Source organism: Crocodylus porosus, unplaced genomic scaffold (assembly GCF_001723895.1).
Source record: "Crocodylus porosus isolate Cpor-Errol unplaced genomic scaffold, CroPor_comp1, whole genome shotgun sequence".
Classification (NCBI taxonomy): domain Eukaryota; kingdom Metazoa; phylum Chordata; order Crocodylia; family Crocodylidae; genus Crocodylus; species Crocodylus porosus.
The window spans coordinates 2447990-2470251 of NW_017728904.1; the positions used below are offsets into that span (position 1 = coordinate 2447990).

The window sequence follows — 22262 nt, forward strand, 5'->3', positions numbered from 1 at the left end:
TTGACAATGCAAAGAAGCCAACATGTTTCAACAAGTTTACTTCATTTACAAAACTTCTACATCGAGGTGCAGTACAGCATCAGTAGAAATAACTGATTATAGGATGCAAAGGGAGAGTGCAGAGCTGTCAGCCTGGAGTAGTTCTTCAGTGCTCATTCAAAGCCCCTGCAAGAAGGAATCACAATAGCAGGGTGTTCAACAGCCAAAATGCAGTCACCATCAATATGCCCAAAAGCTGAGTTAGAGTATTTTAGGTCAACTTATAACCAGCTTGTCCTTGGTAAGTGGAAAATGAGCTGGTAGGGGAGTTGGGCAAAACCCTTCCCACTTCCAGAGGGCTCCAGGCCAGAGTCTTCAGGCCCTGCAGACAAGGCCACTCAACTCAGCATAGGTTTCAGAAGCTTCCCTTTGGTGCAAAAGACACTTTTCTAGAACAGATACTTCCCTCTGCTGGCCACAGCTAGGAACTCTGGCCTCAGGTCCTGCCCAGATCCCAAGCCAGGCAGGCATCCTGGCTAAAACTATCTATTTTGGTTTGTCTGCAAGGTGCAACACAGCCCTCCACCAATTCAGGCAGAGACCCAACCACCATTACAAAACACTGCTTGCACGTGGCTCCTAAAGGCTGATCCCAAGGAGGCAGGATGGAGACACCAGTCTAGCTCAATGCAGCCTGTGAGCTTTAGCAAATGTTACCGGATGAGATGTGCTATTTCCCAGTTGGTCTCAAGGGAGCGAGGTTCTTCCACTTCCACTCCTTTCTCTGTTACAACGGCAATTTGAAACTGTAAAGAAGAAGAACAACAGCAAGAATTTGCAGGTGTGGTCAGAATGACAGGCAAATTGATGTGTTAGGGCCCAAAGAGATGTCATCACAAAAAGGACCAGGGAAGTTGTTTCAGCAGAACAGTTCACTTGACTTTCAACCTGTGCTCTGCGGTCTGCACCCAACACAATCCTATGCAGTTAGCTGAAGCACCGAGTACCTCATGGCCCTGTTCCAGAATACCCCTCAGTTTGGCAGGCTCCATAAGCCCACATAGCCTCCACTTCTCTCTGGGACAGTGTGATGCCTCAGTAGCTATGAAGCTGGAGACAGAAACTGCCAAGAGGGTAATGTACTGTGCCCGAAGGTGACTTGCGGTGATGCCCAAGAGCTGGTGCCAGCCCAGCCCACCCAAAGCAGGACACTTACTCGATTGAATGACCGGGCATCCCGGTAGTAGAGGATTTTCATGCAGCGCTCAATCAGGTCCTGTGCCTCCTCCTTGGTCAGAATGGGTTTCTTCTCCAGAGTTTCCCTCATCAGTGGCTGAAGAAAAACAGACCTTCAAGCACTAGGCAGCACTGGCCTGAAGCTGCAGCTACTCCAGGCTGGCTAGCGGACCTAGGATGTGGCCTCAAGCCTGGGCCTCCCACTCCCTGCCCCAAAGCACTCACCTGAGCTAGATAAGCTCCATACCCTGTCGCCAGTGTAGGGGCTTCATAGGCAACACCCAGCATGTCCACATAACCTAGGAAACTGAACACAGACCGTGGGAGACTGGTTACTGCCTGTGCCGGGGCCATGGGATGTGGTGCCATTCCTGGCTCCAGTTTATGAAAGAAAGTCCAATACCAGCTTAAGCACTGAGTCAGCCCCTTTGCCCCTGCCCCTACCTCCCTGGCTGCAGCCCCTCAATGGCAGGACAACTGCAGTACACATCACCCTGCTGGACTGAGGGATTTCTGGCCTCCAAGCCTGCTGCTCCCCCTCCCCCCTGCCCCTCCAGGTGCTTTCTGAGCAGAACTCAGGTGCTCCCTGTCTGACAGGTTGGATCAGAGTGGACCTGTTCATATGCAAGAAGTGCATGGATACCATGAAAGCCAGCTCCTCCCTGAAACGGTTTGGGAAACAGTCACCAAACAGTAAAGGCAAGTCTGAAACACAGGCTGTCTCATCTGGGGCAAGCCTTGTCCTACATAGCCAGTGGTACATAAGGAAGGCAGGGCACTGAGTGCTCACTTTATTCTTCCCAGCCGGCAGGCCAGGCCTGTGCACAAATGAGGCCCTTTCAGATGTAGCTCCACATGCGAGTTAAGGCAACTGTGTGCAGCTAGGGCTGAAAAATCCGAGCAGGGGAAGGGAGGGCAGACCTGGGGGCTGTCACACTGACTGCAAGAAGGTTCAGGCCCAGTCAGAGAGACAGGACTGGTACTCCGAGACACCGCATTACCTTTCCAAACAGCTCCCCCAGCACTTCACACTCGTTGCATTGGCTCTTCCTGGTTCAAGCCATGAGCAAGATCAGCTGGCTCCCACAGCACAGCAACACCATCACAGTGGGGATGCCGTGCACCCAGGCCAGGCTCACCTCTCGCCGTTGTAGAAGCCTCCAATAACAACAGTGTTCCAGAGCGGGTTCATCTTGCATCGCCGGCTGTACATGGCTCGGGTCAGCCAGGAGTGAATGGCTTTTGGACTGTAGCTGTGCCCGTCACCCAGCAGCTCCTCATCAATTCTAGGGGGAAGTTTGATGCCACTCAGAAAGAGCTACTAACCACCCAGCCTGCATACATGCAACTGCTGCCCGCCCCGCTCACTGCCAGGAAAAGGAAGAGGCGCCACACGCTAAGCCCCGACCAGCCTGTCGGCACAGGCAACTCGTACCAGAGTTCATCAGCCAAAGACCCAGGGGCCAGCAAAGACGGACTTCTCCCAGAGACAGACTCAGCACTGAGCTGATGAGAGATTTAAAGCCACAACTCGACAGCGCAGCATAACACCTCTGCCCCGGGCCAGGCGGCACACAGCTGGCTGAGCAGGATGGGCATGAAACCCAACAGCTGGAAATAGGTGTCACAGCAACAGATGGAGATGTCTGAGGAGCCACTGGTGAGAGGGGCAAGAATCTGCTCCAATTTTATTACTGCACATTTCAATTTAAGGCAGGGGAGAGTTGCCAACGCGGCCCCTCCAGGTGAACAATGGCCACAGGGCTCCAGAGCGTGGGGCCAGGAGCGCCTGGCACAGCGGGACCCTGACCCACAGCACTTACACCATCTGGTCGATGACCTGCTTGAGGTACTGGAAGTCGGCATAGTCTCCGGACGCCCCCAGCACTGTGTTGTCGTTCACCTTCATGATGCGCGAGATGTTGCGGAAGCGGGCAAGAGACCCGTAGGAGCCCAGTGTGTCGGCTGCCACCACCACGCCACCGTCGAACCGCACACCCAGCACTGAGGTGCCCGTCACCATGGGGCTCCTAGGGGCAGGAGACACCTCTGCTCGCGCTGGCTTGGCCACACCCGGCTGCCGCCCACCGCACCCTGGAGCCCAGCACCGTGCGAGAGGCTGGGCTTCAGGAGACCGGGCCTGCGACCCCCCACACGCCCACACCTGCCCCTGCGCCCAGCCCAGGGCAGCCACGATGGCCCATAGTGCCCTCAACAGAGCCCCCACCCCCGGCTAACACCTCCCCAACCACAGCACCCCTCCTGCCACCCCGTCCAACACCTCCCTGTCAGCACCCCCCAAGCAGACTCACAGCGTCCTGGTGAGCGGATCTCCGCCGCCGGCCTGGAGCTCCAGGTCCAGGTCCAGCTGCAGCCCCGGCCCGGGCCCGGCCCGCAGCGCGCAGAGCTGGCCAGGAGCGCGGCCCCCGACCCACGGCACCATCCCTGCGGCCTCCATCTTAGTCACTGCGGCGCGGCGCGGCGCGGCCCGGCTCAGCTCCACCACGCGCATGCGCCGCCGCCACATGACCCCTGCCAGGCACCGTCCCCGAGCACCGCCATTTTGAGCGTGGCGCTTCTGGGAAAAGCAAATTCCTGCCCCTCGGCGGGAGCAGCCATCTTGTGTGTGGCGCTTCCTTTCCCCCCCCCCCCTTGGTGTGGGGGGGCCATCTTGAGTCTGGCGCGACCTCACATGACTGCCTGGCAACTTGCTCTGCGGCGCCTCGTGCGTGCGGGAACTCCGTTCCCCCGGGGCCTTGTTCACTCTGGACCCTAACGACGACGGAGTGCATGGCAGTCCCTGCTGGCTGTAGCCAAGTGACTTGTTTTGAGTGGGGACACCTGGGCACCAGCCCCAGGTTTGTAGCCCGAGCTGGCTTGAGATCCCAGCAAAGTGCCCTCCAGCTGGGCCCTATGCCTCCCTCCTCTGGGCCTACAGCACTGACATTCCCTCAGGGTCAGGGCTGCACCCGGGACTGCAGAGCACTGCCAGGTGCCATTGGGTCTGCCCCTTTCTATGGCTGCAGGCCCAGCGCCGCCCGCCACGTGGCTGCACCACCGCATCATCTCCTTCTGTATGCTCTGCACTTCAGAGCAGCCTCCGGTGTGCTGGTCCAGGACGTGGGCCAAAGCCTGACAAGGAGAGCTATAAGCTCCCCTGGGCAAGGGGGGCTACTAAGGGCACAATCGCTGGTTGCTTGGGGCAAATAAAAGACCAAGCAGGGGTGGGAGTGGAGGGCAGAGGCTAATAACAAGTGCAGACGGGGGGGACGCTGAGCAGAGCACGCTGGACAGGCCTGCCGGCTCTCAAACAAGTGCAAACACCAGCCCAGATGCCCACCAAGGAAACTATAAGCCCCACTTAGTACAGGCAGCCACTAATGACGTGTTACAAATTACTTGCAACAAATAATAATGAAAAAGGGGACAGGAGTGGAGGTCAAAGAGTAATAACTAGTTTGTCGGGGGGTGGGGGGGGCACTGAGCAGAGCGTGCTGGACAGCACCCACTGGCCCTCAAATGAATCCCAGGACCCAGGGGACACAGTCCAGCGATACTCTGCGCAGAGACAGGAGTGAGCTGGGACAAGAAAAGCTTCTCTGCAGTCCTCAGGGACCCTCTCAGCCAGAGCCTCCTTTCTGGTAAGATGCTTGGCCAGAGCCAGGAGGAGGTTGACCAGCAGGTCCCAGGACTTGGTGGGGCTGTGGATGGGGAGGGCATCAATGAAAAGGTGCAGGGAGACATGCAGCCAGGACCTCAGGTCTTGGAGGTGCCGGTGAAGGGGCTGCAGCCTGGTGCACTCCAGGTAGACATGTGGCAGGGTCTCTCTCTGGTCACACGAGCAGGTGGCCATGACATGCCAGATACACACCCATGGTGACAGCTCCGTGGAGAAGCCACCAGCTGAAGTCCCTGGTGGCTTGCAGGGTTAAACCAGAAAAAGGAGGAGGGCTAGATTTGAGCTGTGGCCTGGCTGCGTTTCTCTTGACAATCGGCCTTTGTGGACTGCAGGAGCATGTCCCAGTTACAAGTGCTGGAAGTCAGTCAGAGTTGCAGCAGCGCTGGCAGAAATGCAGATGTCTTCACAGCACAAAGACATCTGTTGCCTGCCTTGGGTTAAACCACAGTAAAGGTGAGGCATCCTTGGGGCAGGTCAGGTTCAGCTGCAGGTGCCTCTAGGAGCTTTATCCAGAGCTGCCTAATTGAGGTAAGCAGTAACACCAACTCTAATGAAAAAGTCATGAGACTCCCAATTTCCAAGTCAAATGAACTCTGACTCATGATTTCCTAATATCAAGAGATCAAATCTCAAGATTTTTTCTTCTGGCACATGTAGAGAGTACCACGCAGATAAATCTGTGGAAGGGAAGTGGTGGCGGGGGGGGGAATTGAGGCCCCCACAGTGAGGGAGAGAGTGGGGCAGGCCTGGGGTGAATGGAGGACTGGGGAAGGCATGGGGGGCATGTGCCCCCCAGATTTGTATGCAGGGCAGAGGCAGTTTGCCTGCTGCAGGCTGGGCTCTGTGCTCTGCTGCATTTGCCCTGGGAACTGCGCACACACACTTAAAAAAATAGCATCTTAAGATTTACATTCCAAATCTCTTGATTTTTGATACAGTGGGATCGGCAATACTAGGTAAGAACAGACCTTTCTTCATGGCTTGTTTCGCAACAGGGCCTCTGTGGACATAGCCTGGCCCACAGAGCCCTCTCCTGGATAGAAACATATGTCCCCAAGAGGTTTGCTACCAATGTAGCTCCACACCTTGTCAACAGCAGCAGCCCAGGTGACAAAAAGCACCTTCCCATCAGCACCCTTACCTGACCCTCCAAAGGAGCCATTTGTATCATGCTTCTGGTCAGCATGGCTGCCCTGCTTTGTAGAGTAGACTGTGAGTCAGGGATTCTGCTTTTGCATTGGTGCAGTTTGCCTTTGGGGATTAACTGCTCTCTGGTGCAGTGGCCCCTTGGTTGGTTTTAGTCAGAGAATCATAGAAAAGTCAGGCTGCAGGGCCTCTGGGAGGTCATGTCTGTTCCAGCCCACTGCTCCAGGAAGGATCAGCCCTGTCCAAACCATCTCAGACACATCCTAAAACTACACAGTCAGCCCTGTTGCACACGTGCAAGGCACCACACCTGAATCTGCCACAGGTAAAGCAGGGGGATGAGGGCTGTCAGTGTCCTGCTGCTGGGTGTTAAAATGCTCTTCAGAGATCCAGGGAAGAGGCCATACCCCTGGTATAGAGGAAGGCAAAAACTCACATAGTACAAAGCTGAATTTCCTTCTTGACCCTGAGCAGAGGGGCAAGACCCTCTAGCCAGGAACCTCTGGGTTTTAGGTACATTGGCATATGCCACGGATCAGTGCTGGCAAAGCTGTCTATTGAATTACCTCAAGGACTCAAATCCCTTCTGGGTCCAAGGTCCTGGTCCCCATTCACATGCCCCCAGCAAGCCACACAGTCCCCACTCCTGACTTTGGATAGTTTGACCCCAAGCCAGCCACCCTGCCTCCCACTTTGGGTTCTCTTCTTTAAATTCCACAGCATACAATTAAGGGTCAGTGAGTTCAATCTGGCAAGTGCCAACAATGCAAAAAGACATCCCCATCCCCATGTGTCCCGCTGCAAAGCTTTGTTCTGCCTTCTACACACACAGAAAAAGAAGTGACAGAAGAGTGATCTGATTAAAGCTAATGAGCTGCTGATTACTGCGGGAGGAAACAGTTCTGGAGACAGTGTGTTTCATGAATGGCATGTCTGAGTGAATCACTCAGGGAAAAGACAAAGTCCAGGGCTGATCAGAAGAGCCAGGCTCCTTTGAAGGACCAAGCTGAGTTACAAATTGTTTTGGTTCTTGGTGGGTTCCCACAACCACCACAGCTGTACACGGGATGGGAGAAAGGGGCTCCATGCTGAGATGTGTGTGTTCAAAGGGCAGGGGAGGCACGGACAGGCAGCCAGAGCCAGCCCAGGCCCAAAGCCTTGTGAACAGAGGGGCATTCTGGTTCTGCCACAGATCTTCCCTGGCATTTGGGACAAATCGCTTTGGGCCGGGCCTGCTGCCAGGAACTTTCCCAGGAGCCAGTACTTGGAGTGACAAAGGTCAGTGGAACTGAAGGCAGTGAATCATAGAAGAGTAGGTTTGGAAGAGGTCATCTAGTCCAACCCCTGCCTGAGGCAGGACCAGCCCTGCCCAAACAGGCACATCCATAGTCTAACTTCATAGTAAAACTACCATCAACCCTGACACAACACCACCTACCACAGGTAAAGTAGGGGGACCATGGCAGTCAACATCCTGCTTCTGTAAAAGATTGTCGATATACGCTCAAGAGATCCCAGGTAGAGGCCATGCCCCCACTGCAGAGGCAGGCAAAACTCCCCCTGATTCATACCAATCTGACTAGGGGTTAAAATTCCTTCCTGGCCCCAATGCAGCATTGGTTTGAGCGTAAGTAGAAGAGCAAGACCCTCTAGCCAGGAACCTCTGGCTTTGGTCCCAGCAGGAGCATTGGCACAGCCCAGTCCCCATTCCCAGCCTGGGCTGCAGCCAACACCCAGTGCCCCTGCGGGAGGCTTAAAAACACCCTGACACGGAGCAGAAGGGGGTGGGGGGCAACCAGCACGGCCCAGAAGCCTGGGAAATCCACACAGTAGAGCACAGGCAACACTATGCCTAGATCAGTGTTCTCCAACCTTTTTAAGTAGATCACCTTCCCATGCAAAAGCAACTCAAGATCTACCATGCACCACTGCCGCCCCCTGCCTCCTTCACACCCAGCAGGTAAGTCTGTGGAGAGGGAAGTGGGGCACAGATTGAGACAAAGGGAGAAAAAATTATTTGGGGGCACACCTCCCCAGCAGGTAAGTCCCACCCGGTTGGGGCCCCACTCAACTTACCCCTGCTTCTGCGGCACTGTTCCTCACCAAGGGGGCCTCAATCAAACGCCTACCCCCTCCCTGCCCCATGGACTGACCTGCTGGGCTGGGGTGCACAGGTGCATACACATGGTCACTCAGCCCCCCACCCCAGCCTTGAATCAACTCCAAGAAGCTCCAAGATCTACCACAAGAGGCTCTGAGTTCTACTGGTGGATTGGGATCCACTGGTCGGTGACCACCGGCCTAGACCATCCCTGAACAGTGGTTGTCTGAGCTCCATCAGTGATGGAGAGTCCACCCCTCTCCTGGTGTCTATTCCACGGCCTCCCTGCTCTGACAGTGCAGAAGTTTTCCCTGAGATCCAATCGAAACCTGCTTTGCTGCAACTTCAAGCCATTGATCTGCGTCTGATGCATGCTGGACTGACCGAGTGGTGCACAGGATGCAAAGCTGCACTGTGCTGGGGCTCATACTCCGTCTGTGCCTCAGTTTCCTCCCACTGTAGCATGCAGATAATCCTTGGGTGCCTCCTGTGGGCACAGCTTGTCAATTATTAACACTTTCAGAATGGAAAGTGATCTCTTTTTCTCGGTCTCAGAGCCTAGCACGACCTTCCTTTGAGGCCTTTTGCCTTCCATCCATTCGCCTTCATGTCCTGTTCCTCTTGTACAGCGTAACACAGGTGGGGGTCCTTGGAAAAGAGGCAGTTGTCCTCTATTTCCTCGGGCAGAGCCCATCCTGGGGAGCTCTGGTAACCCTATTCCTGGTGATACTGCGTATTAGCACTTAATTTCTGAGAGCAGAACCCCCCTCTCCTCTTCCACCATGAATCAGAATTTCTTCAATGCTAGCATAGAATAAAATAGCTGTGCAAAATCCCAGAGGCATTAAATGAAGCTTGTGTGTCCCATCAAGTTGGCTGGTGTGCATAGGGACCAGCCCCTGCTACGGGGTGCAATTACAACTGCTCCGTTGCGGGTGTATCTACAAAGCCTCCCCCATGTTCCCCATCTGCCACCAAGAAAAAATGCCACGCAATCGCTATTCCGCAGCAGCTTAGAGAGAGTCTCAGTCTCAGACCTGAGCACAGCGCTGTGTGTGTCTGAGGCCACTCTAATAACCACACAACATTTTTTAGGCGTGTGTTGCAAAAGGAGTTTGTCAGGGGCTCATTTGTTGGTGGTGGTTTCAGGTTTGATAGGGAAGTTATAAAGACAAACCCTAGGACTCACAAGCATCAGAAGCTGAGGTCTGGACTTGCTGCCTCCATGAATGTCAACATTTTTCTCCTCCTGATAGCTAGGCCAGGCTAAGAAATGTTTATAGGTGTTTGAGTGGAAAAAAAATACATGTTTCTTGCATCTTTGTCACTTCACATTTAAAACAGGTTTTCTGTACCCAACAGCAATTTTTAAACAACTGGAAATAGTTACGTATTTTTTTAAACAAATCAATGCAAAATACCTGCAAATATTGACTTTGGCTTGCATCAGAAAGCCACTACTATATTTTTAAGGAAGGGTTTCAAAGGCCTCATAGCCCAGGCCATGATAAGAACAAAATATTGACTCATTTTATTCTTATTAGCCTTTGAGCCATGATGAGGACTTGGATGAAAGACCAAAAATCCTCTGGTGATTGAAAGGCAAGGGTTTCTGAGAGTGATCTCTTGTATTGGACCAGCTATGCTGCTGGGGTAAAGTTAGACAAACTTTCCAACCCAGGACCTTCTTCTCAGGTCTCTGACCACTGAGAACCAGACACAGCATAGTGAAATGCAGCAGGAGGAAGGCCCTGGGGGGAAATTTTCCTGGGTAGCAGACAATGCACAGAAGAAAAGCTGATTACTGGAAGACCAACAGATCCCTAACAGAAAGGAGGAGGGTCCTGTTCACCTATCTTGTGTGGAAAGAATTCAGGAGCTGGATAAAATCCAACGTGCCATGAACCCATTTAGTCCTTGGTAGCACCAAGAAATCCTGGCCTCTCCCATGACTTCTGGACCATTGCAGCTACAACATCACTCTTACACTGGTGGGTGAAACTCATTGAAACTGGTTCACTGAACAGCTTCCCAGTTCAACTCCAGTAGCCACCATCTCCTCTCCTTCTCATGAAAGCTGCTCTTCCTAGTCTGTAACCCATGTACCATTTGCTCCTTTTTATAATATAATGTAAATAAAATAAATATTTTGAAGAAAACCTGCAGCAAGGCAGGGAGGAGAGAAGGACACAGGCCCTGTAGAGTGATATAACACAACTATACTGCCTGCCTCCTTGACCTAACACTGGTTTGTTGTGGGGGAAGTGTTAGCCAGGCAAAGTGACAGGTGTTTTTTACCTACTGTACCCAAGGGAGCTATGTGGATGTCTGCTTTTTGTATGCACCTTATTTATGATGAGATACTGTGTCCAAGCATTCAGCTGAGCTCACCTTGCTACCTTGGAGTCTTGACTCTCTCTCCAGATTTAAGCAAAGCTTTCAAGTCACCTGCTGCTATGTTAATCTGATCAACCCTGCCCCATACTTCAGCTGCAAACACACCTGCAAGGGCTTTTAAGAGCACCGCCTTAGGCTGCATGGGATTGTTTGCAAGGCTAGAAGCTCAGTGGAGGCAAACGCAACCTAGCTAGCACAGTGACTGCTGCTGCAGACAGTGGCTTTCCATCCCTGTGGCTTTGTATAGCAGCAGCATCACGCTTTGAGCATGTCATTGCACATTCAGGGTTGCTGCTCCATTTCTGTAGCCCTCAAGTGATGAGACAGCAGCACTAGTTGGACCCAGGAGAGAAGAGCCCCAGTGTGTGCGCTCCTGCTGAGTCTTGTTGCGTGTGCGGTCTTACTCAGAGCCCCGAGGTCTTTGTCCTTTCTGTATGTTGGCAGCGTGCTGCTAGTGCCTCCTAGCACTGTCTTGAACTGAATCCTCTTGACTGACTGTGCTGACCTGTGCCTGGGGCTGATGCACCAGGCATGAGGAACAAGTCTGCATTGGCTAAGTAAAAAGACAGGTTCTCCTTGTCATTCCCTGTTCCAGTAGCTCCTTTCCTGCCCGCTCCTGGACGTTTGCTCTGCAGCAGCCTCTGCCGGTCTGCAGCTCCTACCCTCCGGCACAGCACTGGAGCAAGAGCCCTCTGCGCTGACATCAGCTGAAAGCCGGTGGGGACAGTCAAGCAGGAGAGACTTCTAGATGGGGAAGTAAGGTGCCAGGCTGAGGTTCTCACAGAAACCGAGAGGGGTCGTCCTGAGGTCTGGGTGTCACAGTCTGTAACATCAAGTTCCCAGTGGGCGGTCGCGTTTGTTCGGCTGATGCTGTTACCTGGAAAATGTAACCCCCAGCTGGGAGAAGCAGCCTGTACATGGGGGAGGCTCAGAGCCTTTTCCTAGGAGAGATCAGGCTGCCTCTGGCCTGCTTACATCTTCCCAAACCAGGTGGACTTCACAGAGAAGGGAAAGGACCAGGGGGCTGATAAAGCAGGGAGGAGAGAGCTCCTCTGTCCTGTGTGGTTCAGGGTTATCTGGTGCTTTCTGCCCAACTCTCTTTTGGCAGCTGTGAATTGCCTACTGTGGAGCTGGAACCTGATCTCTTGTCCTTTGTAAGCAGAGACTAAATTTTTTCGTTCTTTTTTTTTTTTTAATGGAAACATCTAGTAGGAAATTTGGAAGTACAATGATGGGCAGGGCAGAGGCAGGATTGAATGCAGTATCCAGGCTATGTGGATGAATGATACCACTTGCAAGAGAAGGGTAATACAAGTCCCGGCTATGACCATCGTGTTATGTGACTTATGAACACAGGGCCTCGTGTTTTATTATGTGACCTAGGCATAGCGAAAGAGATTGGGCACAAGACTCATGGCTTCTGTTTCCAGCACAGGCAAGGAGCTTGGTCTTGCAGTTAGACCACAGGACTGCCAGACAGGTTCCTTAACGAAAGAGGCCTGTATTTCTCTGAGCCTGAGTTTTCCCACTAGCAACACACATTTCATTCTTGTGTAACTATATAGGCCTGGTCTGTGCTACATGGGGGTCTTGCTGGGAGAGTTATATTGGCAGACCCTCCTTCCGGCCGGTGGGTTGCTGGGCTGATCGGGCTACACAGCTTGCAGGAGGGAGAGAGCTTTCCCAGTAAAAGGACCTTTTCCTCCCATTACAATCGTTCCACCTTGGGCCTCCATCGTGTTGTTTTGTGGGGAGGAAGCACCCACCCCGACCCACACAGTGACGACGTGTAGACCCCGCCAGAGAGGGAACAGATCCGGTTTCACCGTGGCCTCATCAGCTATTAATCGGTACAAAGTGTTTTCCTCCCACCAACTGTCCGTCATTCTTTCCATGGGGAGCGCTCTGCTCTGGGCCACGCGGGTCGCTGTTGCTGCATTGCCCGTTGCGTTTGACATGAGGCCGCTGATGTCTCCCACCTTGACGCTGGTCTGCGTCCCGTGTGGAAAAGAACATTGGTGTGGCCTAATGAGGGCTCCTAGAGACGCCCGGGGGCTGGGCACTGGCACGTGGTGTCATGGCGTGATGGGCCATTTATAATGGAAACGCTGGCAGGTTTCACGGGATGGCTGAGCTGCGAGCGGCTCCCGTGCATCGTTTCCCAGCCCTCAAAGTCCTGGGAATGGAGCGCGGCAGAGTGGTCAGAGCGGGGGGTCAGGGGTCGACCCTAGACATTAGTCAGATCATTTTCCCACACTCAGTTTCCGTCTGCTGTAAAATGGGCTGAATCCTTGCCTCGCTTAAGGTATTGCCGGAGCAAGTGAATCAGTGGTTTCTCCAGCGCCACGTCGCGCTATTAACGCTGTGGCTGCGGCGGGGGCCTGGCGAGCCCAGGCGCCGCGGGCGTTGGTGCGAGCTGGGTGGAAGCTCCTCCGCCCCCCGGCGGCACCAGCTCTGGCGCGGCTTCGGAGGGGCCGAGGGGCCATGCGGCCGGCCTGTCCCCTCCTGCGCTCCGGCCCAGAGTTTCGTCCCGTGGCTTCAGGTCTCAGGCCCCGCGTCTCCGCTCGGCGCGCGTCGCGGGGTCAGGAGTTCATGCGGGATTGTGAGTTCACCAGTGCAAAGTGGGGGTGAGTCACGCGGGGGGATTGTGAGTTCACCAGTGCACAGGGGGAGCAGGAGTTGCCGGGCCGGGTTCACACGCGGGGGGTGAGTTCCCCAGTGGCCGTGACCGCCCCAGGGGCGCTGGGCTGCGCTGGGGGGCCCCCCCCGCGCCGGTGCCGGTGCCGGTGCCGGTGCCGGTGCCGGGAGGGGTCAAGCCGGCCCGGGTTGCCAGGGGCAACCCCCAGCCCAACCCGGAGGGGGAGGGGCGGTGGACCACGCCCCGCCCACACCTGGGAGAGGGCGGGGCCGGGGAGCCACCCCCAGCGTGAGTCACGTGACCCGACCGCCCGGCGGCGAAGGAGGGCGTGGCCCCAGTTCCCGGTGGGCGGGGCGGGCGGTAGGTAACAGGTTGCAGCGGAGAGCGGTCGTGGGAGCGGGAGCAGTGCGGTGAGTGTAGCCCCGCCACGGGCTGAGCGGACCGGACCGGACCGGACCGGACAGTGTTGCAGCCCCGGCGGGGTGCGGGCGGAGCCGCCCCTTGCTCGGCAGCCTCTGGGTCCCCCCGTGCGGGCGGGGGCTGCCGGCGGCGGGACGGGACCGCGGGGTCGTGCCCTGCTCTCCGCAGCCGCAGCCCGTCGTCCCGCCGCGGGTCTGTGCAGCCCCCGGGGACGGAGCCTGTTCTGGTGCTTCCCCGCCGGTACCCAGCCTCGACTTCCCCGCCTGCAGCTGGGGCCCGTCGCTCCTCGCCTGTCACCGGCCCCGTGCCCGCGGGCTGGTCCTCTCCCCTCGCCCGGGACGAGCCCCCAGGCCCTGCGCGGGCTGCCGAGAGGACGGAGCTGGGCTGGGCAGCCCGGGAGCAGCGGCCCCGGTTGGATATGGCGAAAAGCTTCCTCCGGAGGAGGGGGGTGAAGCACGGGCCAGGCTCCCACAGCGGGGCTGGAGTCTCCATCCTTGGAGGCATTTAAGCCCGAGATAGACAAAGCCCTGGCTGGGAGGATGGCATTGGGGCTGGTCCTGCCCTGAGCAAGGGGCTGGACTGGGGCAGTGGTTGGTTCTCAACCTTTTTTGGACCAGGACCCACTTGTCGGCATTGACGGGCAGTGCTGGGCCTGTGCCCTTCACCCCCGACCTGCTGCCCACTACTCCCAGTGTGCGGGGCGTGGGGCGGGGTGACCCCACGCAGCTCCTCGCAGGCTGCAGCTCTGCCAACCTGCAAGGGAAGAGCTGCAGTTTCCCACGTTTGTCTTCTTTAAAGGAGAATTTAAAGTTCGTTTGTGAGGCATTCATGTATTCTTTGGGTTGTGACCCTATGGGTTGAGAAATGCTGCCCTAGATCTGAGGTCCTTCCTGCTCTCGCGCTCTAGGTTTGTGACTGTTGCGATGCTTCTGCCCTGACTTCACTGCACTGGTGAATTAAAAATATTTCTCCAGGTCTTTCATGGCTGCTTGACTCTAATCTCTGACCAAGTCTGGCATAAAGGTCAAGTGTCGGCGCCCAGCTGGGGGCTGCAGACAGTTTGGGTTCATCTTTCTGTCCTGGAAATGAATACATCTTGCTTTTACCCCCCAACTTTGGCACTGTTCAGCACAGACAGAATCAGAACAAGACGTTTGTTTCATGTGAAACCCCGGGTCTTGCATGTGATTAATCCTGAGTGCCAGGCGGATGAATTCAGTCTCATCAGAGGAGCCTTGACCGGGCAAAACTATGTTCGATCCCACACATCCACATGATCTCTTACTGAGGCCGTGTGGGACTCTTACAGGACTGTAAAATGGGTTTAAACCCACTTCCCACTGTAGTGCAACTAAGTTGTTCTTCTTAAACTTTAATGTGGATCTCTCTAGATGGATCGTATTCCTGCTGGTTCTGAAGGACGGTATTTTTACCAGCCAATTTAAACTGCATGTGTGGAGGGGAGGGAGATCTGAGCCTTCAATTAGTTGTTGATAGTCTGCAGTTGGTTAAAACCTAAATGCTGGGCTGCTGCTCTCGAAGCTAAAGCCCCTGTCTTTCTAACCATTCTCTTCCCCCTGAGTTAATTATTCATGTTCAAGGCTCTGTACCAATAACTTACAGCTTTTTAAAAAGCTATCTATCCCTATAATTGAGATGCTCTAACTTAGTCTAATAAAATACATGGACAAATAAGAGTGCACTCTGCATAGAATAGACCCATCTGCTTTGAAGGCTTGTCTGTGCTGCAGTGCACGGACTGCCCAGGCATAAATCCTGGTTTCTATCAGGAGTTTTGACATGAGAAAGATTTCACCCCTGAGAACAATTTAATTGCTTCCCCTTGCTCTAGCTCCTGCTGTTCCATCCTTCAATGCAGTGTTGCAGCTTTTCAGAAAGAGGCACTGGGAGGCTCGTTTATGTAATCCAGTTGTTCTGTTGGTGGTTTCGTACCACTGTAAGCCCCGGGTGATGGAGTGATCCGCATCTGTGGGATCTGAGTGCTGAGAGGAGAGGCAGTGGAGGGGCTGAGAGATCTGGGTTCAGATCCGGACTCTGCCACTGACTCTGTCTGCCCTTGATCAAGTTACTTAACACCTTGGGGTCATTGTTCTCCCTGGTGAGAATAAGCGTGTCCTACTTACCTTGCCCTGCTAGAGTCGGTTTGGTTGTAAGTGGGGCACAGCTCCTGGTACACAAGGGTTCTGACCCCTGTGGGACCTGGGGGTTAATGGCCTAAATTAATCAGTCTAGTGCTTAAAATACATGTTTCCTCTTAAGAAAAACTCTTCTGCCATGTCCTCTTTCCTCTCATCTCCATCTGTCTATCGCACGAGCTGGCACCAGTGCTGAGCTTGGGATTCAGTAGGGTGTCAGGGAGGCAGAGGGATGTGGTGAGCGGGATAGCAGACGGGGGTGGGGATGGGTGTCTGGGCTCTGTTTTTGCAGTCTGGTTTCTAACTTGGATGGTCTTGAGCAAGTGGCTTTCCTTCTCTGTGCTGCCTTGGTTTCCCCATCTGCAAAATGGGGGTAAGGACACAGACCTCTCTTGCAAAGCACTTTGAGAGCAACTGGTGAAAAGCCTGAAAGCCGGGCGCAGAGAGCAGTGCTATCTGTTATGGACACCCCTTGCAGGGGGCCTCCAGACCAGCCCCAACTTATACAAGGCTCCCAACTTACTTGGGAGATCTCAGCTGGCAAGATGCCAGATGTGTTTGACTCTCCCCAAAGCTCCCACTGAGGTTGAGCAATCTGATGGCAGGCCCTGTAGCAAAGTCCTGGCTTGTTCCCATAGCATGTACATCCCCCCTGCAGTTAGCCCTGCCCTTTGTTACAGCTGCCCTTGTTGGGCTGCACAGCCAGCAGCTAATCAGAAATAACAAGCAGGCTCGTCCTTGGTTCTTCTAGCTGGGGCTGCTCTTTTGGGACTGTGTCCTCCTTTCAGCCGTCTTGGTTTAAAGACATAGGCGGACGAAGTTCTTTGGGAAGATGTGATATCTTTTATTAAACCAACTAAATAGTTGGCAAAATTGTTCTTTGCAAGCTCTTGTGCACACACACTCTTTTTTACCCCCATTTTACGTCATGCTCTCACAGTGGCTCCAGCTATACCCCTCCATCCCATCCCCTAACTAGTGCAGCAGCCCTTGCACGGAGCACAGCAGCAGGCTGCTTCTGGGGAGCCCTTTCTGCCCACACTGCTCCAACCAGTCGGTCTGGTTCAGAGCAGGTTTCTGTTGAGAGTTCCTGCAGATCAAAGTGTGGTGTGTGCATGGGGAGTCTTGCTGACAAGAGCTCCTTATCTCTGCATCTGAATTAGGAGGTAAAGAGTTGCTTGCAAGGAACTCGTGGTCTTCTGTTTTTCTGAGAGGTGGGGAGCTGTCAGTTCTCTGCGTCTATCACGGTTTATGCTGGGAAGCCTTTGCTTTCCTCTTGTCCTAATGAGCTGGAAGCACGCACTTCCTCTGTTGCCGCAGCACCTTCTGGGTGCGAAGGGCAGGGTTGGTAAGAACTGCCATTGACTGACTCAGACCTTGGGTCCGTCTTGCCCAGTTCCTTTGGTCGGCATCCACAGGCTCTATCCATGCGTTCAGGGAACGGTGGGCACTAACTGGTATGCCCCGTTCCGCGTCCCCTTCCAGATCCCTTGTTGTTAACCTATGCCCTTGCTCCCCTTTCTGTTGTTTCTTTTTATTTGTCCCAAGAAATCAGTTGATGTGTTTAATAATTAAGGGAGGCTTATAGCTCTTTGTGCTGGGCCTAAGCCCATGACCCTACAGCATATCAAATAGGCCTGTGTCACACCGTGGCAGAGCGGATGCTGTAAAGGAGACTGAACTTGTTTTTTCCCACGGTCCCTCTTTGTATCCTCCCATATTTGAGGTCTAGGAAGCTCTGGTGCAGAGGCCGTGCCCCTTACCCCCATTCTCAATAATGGCTGATGCCTCTTTCCTCCAAGAACATGTCCAGTCCCTTTTTGCATCTGGTTAAACCATCAGCTTCCACCACATCTGGTGGCCACAAGTTCTCCACACAGGCTTTTTGCTGTGTCTTGAGAGCTCACCGGTGCAGATGTTTGGGCAGCAGGGTGGCACCACACAGCTGTCTGCTGAGGTGCAAAGAAATTGAAAGGTGCAGGAATACATTTTCCAGGTCTCTTTCTCCAAAGGTGGAGCCCTAACTGGGGGGGAGGTGTGGACCATAGAGGCATCTGTGTGTCCTGCTGCTGCCCAACAGGGCCCAGAGTTCAGTGGGGAGGACGTTCAAGGTGGTATGGCATGTAGTGTCCAGGTGGAGGGGCAGGCTGCAATGTTCAGCCCCACCTGAGTGAACAGGGCCTTTCTAGTCAGTGGCCTTTAAAACCTGGGGGAAGATGTTAAATGCTTCTCTTGCTTTTTATTCTCCATCTTGAGGTCCTTCCAAGTTAAAATCCCACCAGTGGGGGAAGGGGCTTCTGGCTTTCCCAAATACTTGGATTATCAGGGAGTGTAGTGAGGAGTTTGCAGCCAGCCTGTCTCGTTTGGGCCCGATCCTGTGCAGCAGGATTTCTGTTCAGACCTGGAGTGAAACCAGCCTGGGTTTGGGTTACGAGCTATTCAGCGGTTTGTTTAACTCCAAACAAAAGCGGTCTCGCACTAAAGAGCAGTGCGTCCTAGGCAAGCCTTTCCCCGCCTCTGCTTTGCTTTTGGATTACAACCAAGGGGTTAAGTGCCTGTATGGTATTTGGCCTCCCTGCTAGCATCACATGTTGGCCTGTGTCTACAATCCCCTGGCACCGAATGGAGCAAACATCTAGGTGCAGCCTCATTATGCACCAGTGAGCAAATCCTCACTCCTGCCCCTGTGCCCACCGCACAATATTTAGCGCTGGGATTACCTGAGTCTAAGTAACTTTGTTTTCAATGACACGATTTGTTTGGAAACTGCTGAATGGAAACCTGGTACTAATGAGCCTGGGGATCCTGACCAAACATTGTATATACAAGTCATGCAACATTATATATATGTACTGTGTTGTGTAACATATACATGTGTGTGTGTATGTACTATGTGTGTATATTGTATAAGATCTAAATTGCAAAGGAGTTTTCTAAAACCACTGAATAGGAGCCTGAATCATACTGGCTTTCAAAGATGTTTTGGGTCCAAAACTATGCACCAAAGATTTCCCTCCCCCCAGGTGATTCTCTGCACCTTGTTTGAGTAAGTTATACCCCTGCAGATGTATGTTTAAATGTTAAGTATCTGGATCTGGGAAGCTGCACCAATCTGGAGTCTTGGGGAGTCTAATAGCTGGATCGGATTGCTGGACCCCTCAGGAAACGTGGGCATGTCTTCCTGTGCCCTAGGCCTGAGCACTTAAAAGTTTCTGTGGAGTTGGGAGTGCAAATTGGGGTCCAGCCTTGAGAACTGGTGCGTGTGTGAAAGTCTCTGAATTGTCCAATACTTCCTGACTGGGACTGAAGGCCAAAGACAAGTGCCTGGATACGATGGGTGTGCGTTGGGGCAATCAGTCTTTGCTCTTGTGTGTAGGGAGGGGAAAAAAGGGGGCAGGGGTGGGAGGGGAAAAAAAAAGTTCAGCCCTACACAGCTGTAACTTGCTCAAGCAAGGTGTTGAATCACCCTAGGCAAAAATCTTACAGTTTTGGAGCCAAAGCATCGTTGAGAGCCAGTAAGATTCAGGCTCCTAAGTCCCTTCAGTGTTTTTAGAAAACTCCTTTGGAATCTAAGCTGTGGCCAGCTCCTTAGCACATTGTTTTAAAACTGATCTCTTGGTTGGCCAGGTTCTTATTGGCTTTCTTTAAGACCACGTGAGCCAAAGGCTGGCTTAATGAATGATAGACTCCTACAACAGCATGCTGAGTCTGGGCTAGGAGCACAAGCCCCAGGCACTTGACTTTGAAAGGGAAGTTGCATGCTTTGGAATACTCTGCTCTGTGATACTGGGGTGGGGGCTCCATCTGGAATAATCCCCAAGTGTGATGCCTTCCTTGTGGGGGGTTTCTGCCCTCAGGTAGAGTTTCTGTGTGCCTCAGGCTTGTGTGACTCAGTGCTTTCAGTTCCCTCAAAAAAAAAAAAAAAAAAGCCAGGGTTGGAAATCCTCCTAACCTGTTTGTTCTGCTTAATGACTGAGTTATGCATCTGTATAAATGAAGCAGTTCTCCAAGGAAGGAGATCCAAGATGCAAGGCAGCTTTGCAGGGGTGAGGAATACAGTTGTAAAAGAAGTGGGGGGGGGGGGTTGTGTTTTTTGCTGGATTGCAAGATACTTTCCAGGGATTGCCTTGTGTAGCTGTGGAACCAACCCAGCGTTGGGGTACGCCCTTTCCTCCCTCATCCCAGCATCAGCTCTGGGATACTCTTCCTGACCATTAAAGCAGGGAAATGTCTATTAAATTGGATTAGCTGGTGCACCACTGAAGTCTGGGTCTTTGGCAGGCAAAACCAGAGCATAGGGAGTAGTATCAGCTGTGAGCTCAGTTGATGATTAACCATGGATTTTTTTTTTCCTGTGTGTGGGTAACAGGGTTGTGGATGCAGAAAAATCCTGAACGCTATGTATAGTGTGAACTATGGACCTCCGTCCTTAATGTTTAGTGTTACCCTGGCTTCTCAGACAGGGGGGGACTGGGATTGGGGAGGGGAGGGGGAATGTATTCCAGGAGGCCTGACATCCAGGTCTGCGGGCATAATTTCTTCTCTTTGGCAAATTATTCCAGAGGAAGAAATTGCTCTGTTACATCATCGTCGTACCCCATTCTCCTGCAGCCACCAATGCCAGGCACGGTGTCACAGAAAGCCCCTCTAACCCGTGCTGGCCTGGGCCACTAATACCTGAGCTGAAGCCCTCCCCTTCTTGCAGGGCTGGGTCGGGCCTCGACTCTGTTTACCCGGAGCTGCTCCGAGTTGTGCAATGGATACGGAGCCGGTCGGGTCCCTGAGAGTCCATCCCGCGGCACCTGCAGGCCTGTCTCCTGACGTCAGCGCAGGCGGGGGAGTTTCAGGTTTCTTGGTACTGAATCATTTATTTCACTGGTTTATTTTTAAAGCTGCCTTCGGGTCCCGATGGCCGGTTCTGCGTGTGCTCGTGGGAACGGGCGTAGAACGCAGTCGCGGCCAGGGCAGAGCCTGCGTCCTCTCGTGGCTCAGACCACGGTGGCCTCTGCGATACAGATCTGCCTCCCTGGCTGTCAGGTCACCTTTGCCTGCTGTAGCCTCTTTCCCTCTGCTTTTCTGATGTTACGCCTCTGGGGAGCGTGTAAATGCTGGCACGGGGCAGAAGAAGGCCTGGTCTCAGCTGATCGTCTGCGCGGGCGACATCTAAATGTGCCACAGATACCAGGTTCATTGCACTCCCTATGTACCCATGTTGGATAGGACTTAATCCTTGGTGGGAGCTAGGCAAATAGGCAGCAGAGAGGAAATTAGCCTCATCCCCTTTGCTTGGGCTTACAGCCTGCTATCAGTATTTCAGAGAGGTCCCTCTAGGACATGTGCTTGGCCACCCCTTGAGACCATGCGAGTGCTGCACCTTAAACCCAGGGGTCTCAACCAGCTCTTCACTGCTGCTCTTTCTGACTCCTGAGAAATGCCAGAGCAATAGTTCTGTTGCAAAGAGCTCAGCAAGCCCATGGCGTCATTGTGAGGCTGGACTCCTCTTGCAGATGTCGGGGTTTCTCTTGTGAATTGTTGTGCACTTGCACACCTAACAGGGCTACTACTACGCGGCACCCTTGAAAGGATCTCAGGGGGGCAACACCTGATTTGAGAATCACTGCCTTAACTGTTGCGTTGCCTTGTGACCTTTCCTCCTCTCCTCTCTTATAGTCCAAAAAGAAACCTGCAGTGCTGTTCCCTACCTTTCTGCTTTCCCTTCTCCTGCTGCCGGTTGCAAAACTACCTTTCCTTAACCTGGAACAAAGGGCCTATTATGCAGCTTATCTGCCTGAGCAGACCTGGCCCCTTTCCACAGCCAAAGCAGCGATCAAACAGAACAAGGCTGGAGGTGCTGAGCTGGGGGAGAAAAGCTCCCTGCCAGATGCCTCTACCTCCTTCTCTTAACCTCCAGGCCCTGACTTCATCCATCAGGAGCCCCGCTGAAATGAGGGGTGGGTTTGGCCCCTTCTGGACCCTCCAGCTGTTGAATAGCTCTGGTTGCAGGTGAACGTCCTGGGCCGGAGGGGAGTCTGGGCAGCGTTAAGGTGCGGTTGTCAGGTGCAGCCCAGCCCAGGAGAAGGGCAGCGCCCTGTTCAAGAACAACTTGGATCTGGCAACACCGACTATTCGTAAGATCCTGTTTCAACCATCTTGAGCTGCGCTGACATTCATCCGCTCGGGAAAAATCCCTTCTCTGGGGCAATGTTTCTGTCCAGGAGCCTGTCTCAGTCCTGGGTTTTCCAGTAGTTTTGCTTTGCACGAGCGAAGTCCAGATCTGTGGCATTTCTCAAACCTTCGTCACCCGTCTGGAGGCTTTCCAGGATCATATGAATTCCTCGGAGATTAAACATTCACAGAGGCTCAACCTGTCGCTGCCTCTTGGGATGGGACGTGACTCAAAACACATGGCCTAGGCCCTGGACCCCACGGTGCTGGGTGAGGCACAGACATGGCCAGTGAAGTCCATAGTCCGTGCCCCTGGCTAAGTGTGTGTGGGTGTCCGATTTGTTC

General features: G+C 53.6%; 2 protein-coding genes across 2 annotated transcripts in view; one reads left to right on the top strand and one right to left on the bottom strand.

The window, feature by feature from the left end:
* PSMB4 (proteasome subunit beta 4) lies at positions 1-14088 on the bottom strand. Its single transcript, XM_019556738.1, has 8 exons — positions 13479-14088; positions 3528-3987; positions 3039-3245; positions 2355-2501; positions 1441-1522; positions 1196-1312; positions 697-785; positions 1-165 (listed from the first exon to the last, which is right to left on the bottom strand). The coding sequence occupies exons 1-8, from the start codon at positions 14086-14088 to the stop codon at positions 153-155; spliced, it is 1725 nt and encodes a 574-aa protein (XP_019412283.1). The 3' UTR covers positions 1-152.
* The window catches only part of CGN (cingulin), a 26269-nt gene continuing 17533 nt past the window's right edge, over positions 13527-22262 (top strand). Inside the window, exon 1 of the mRNA XM_019556950.1 lies at positions 13527-13586. The gene's annotated coding sequence lies outside the window, so the exon portion shown is untranslated. The remainder of the gene's footprint in view (positions 13587-22262) is intronic.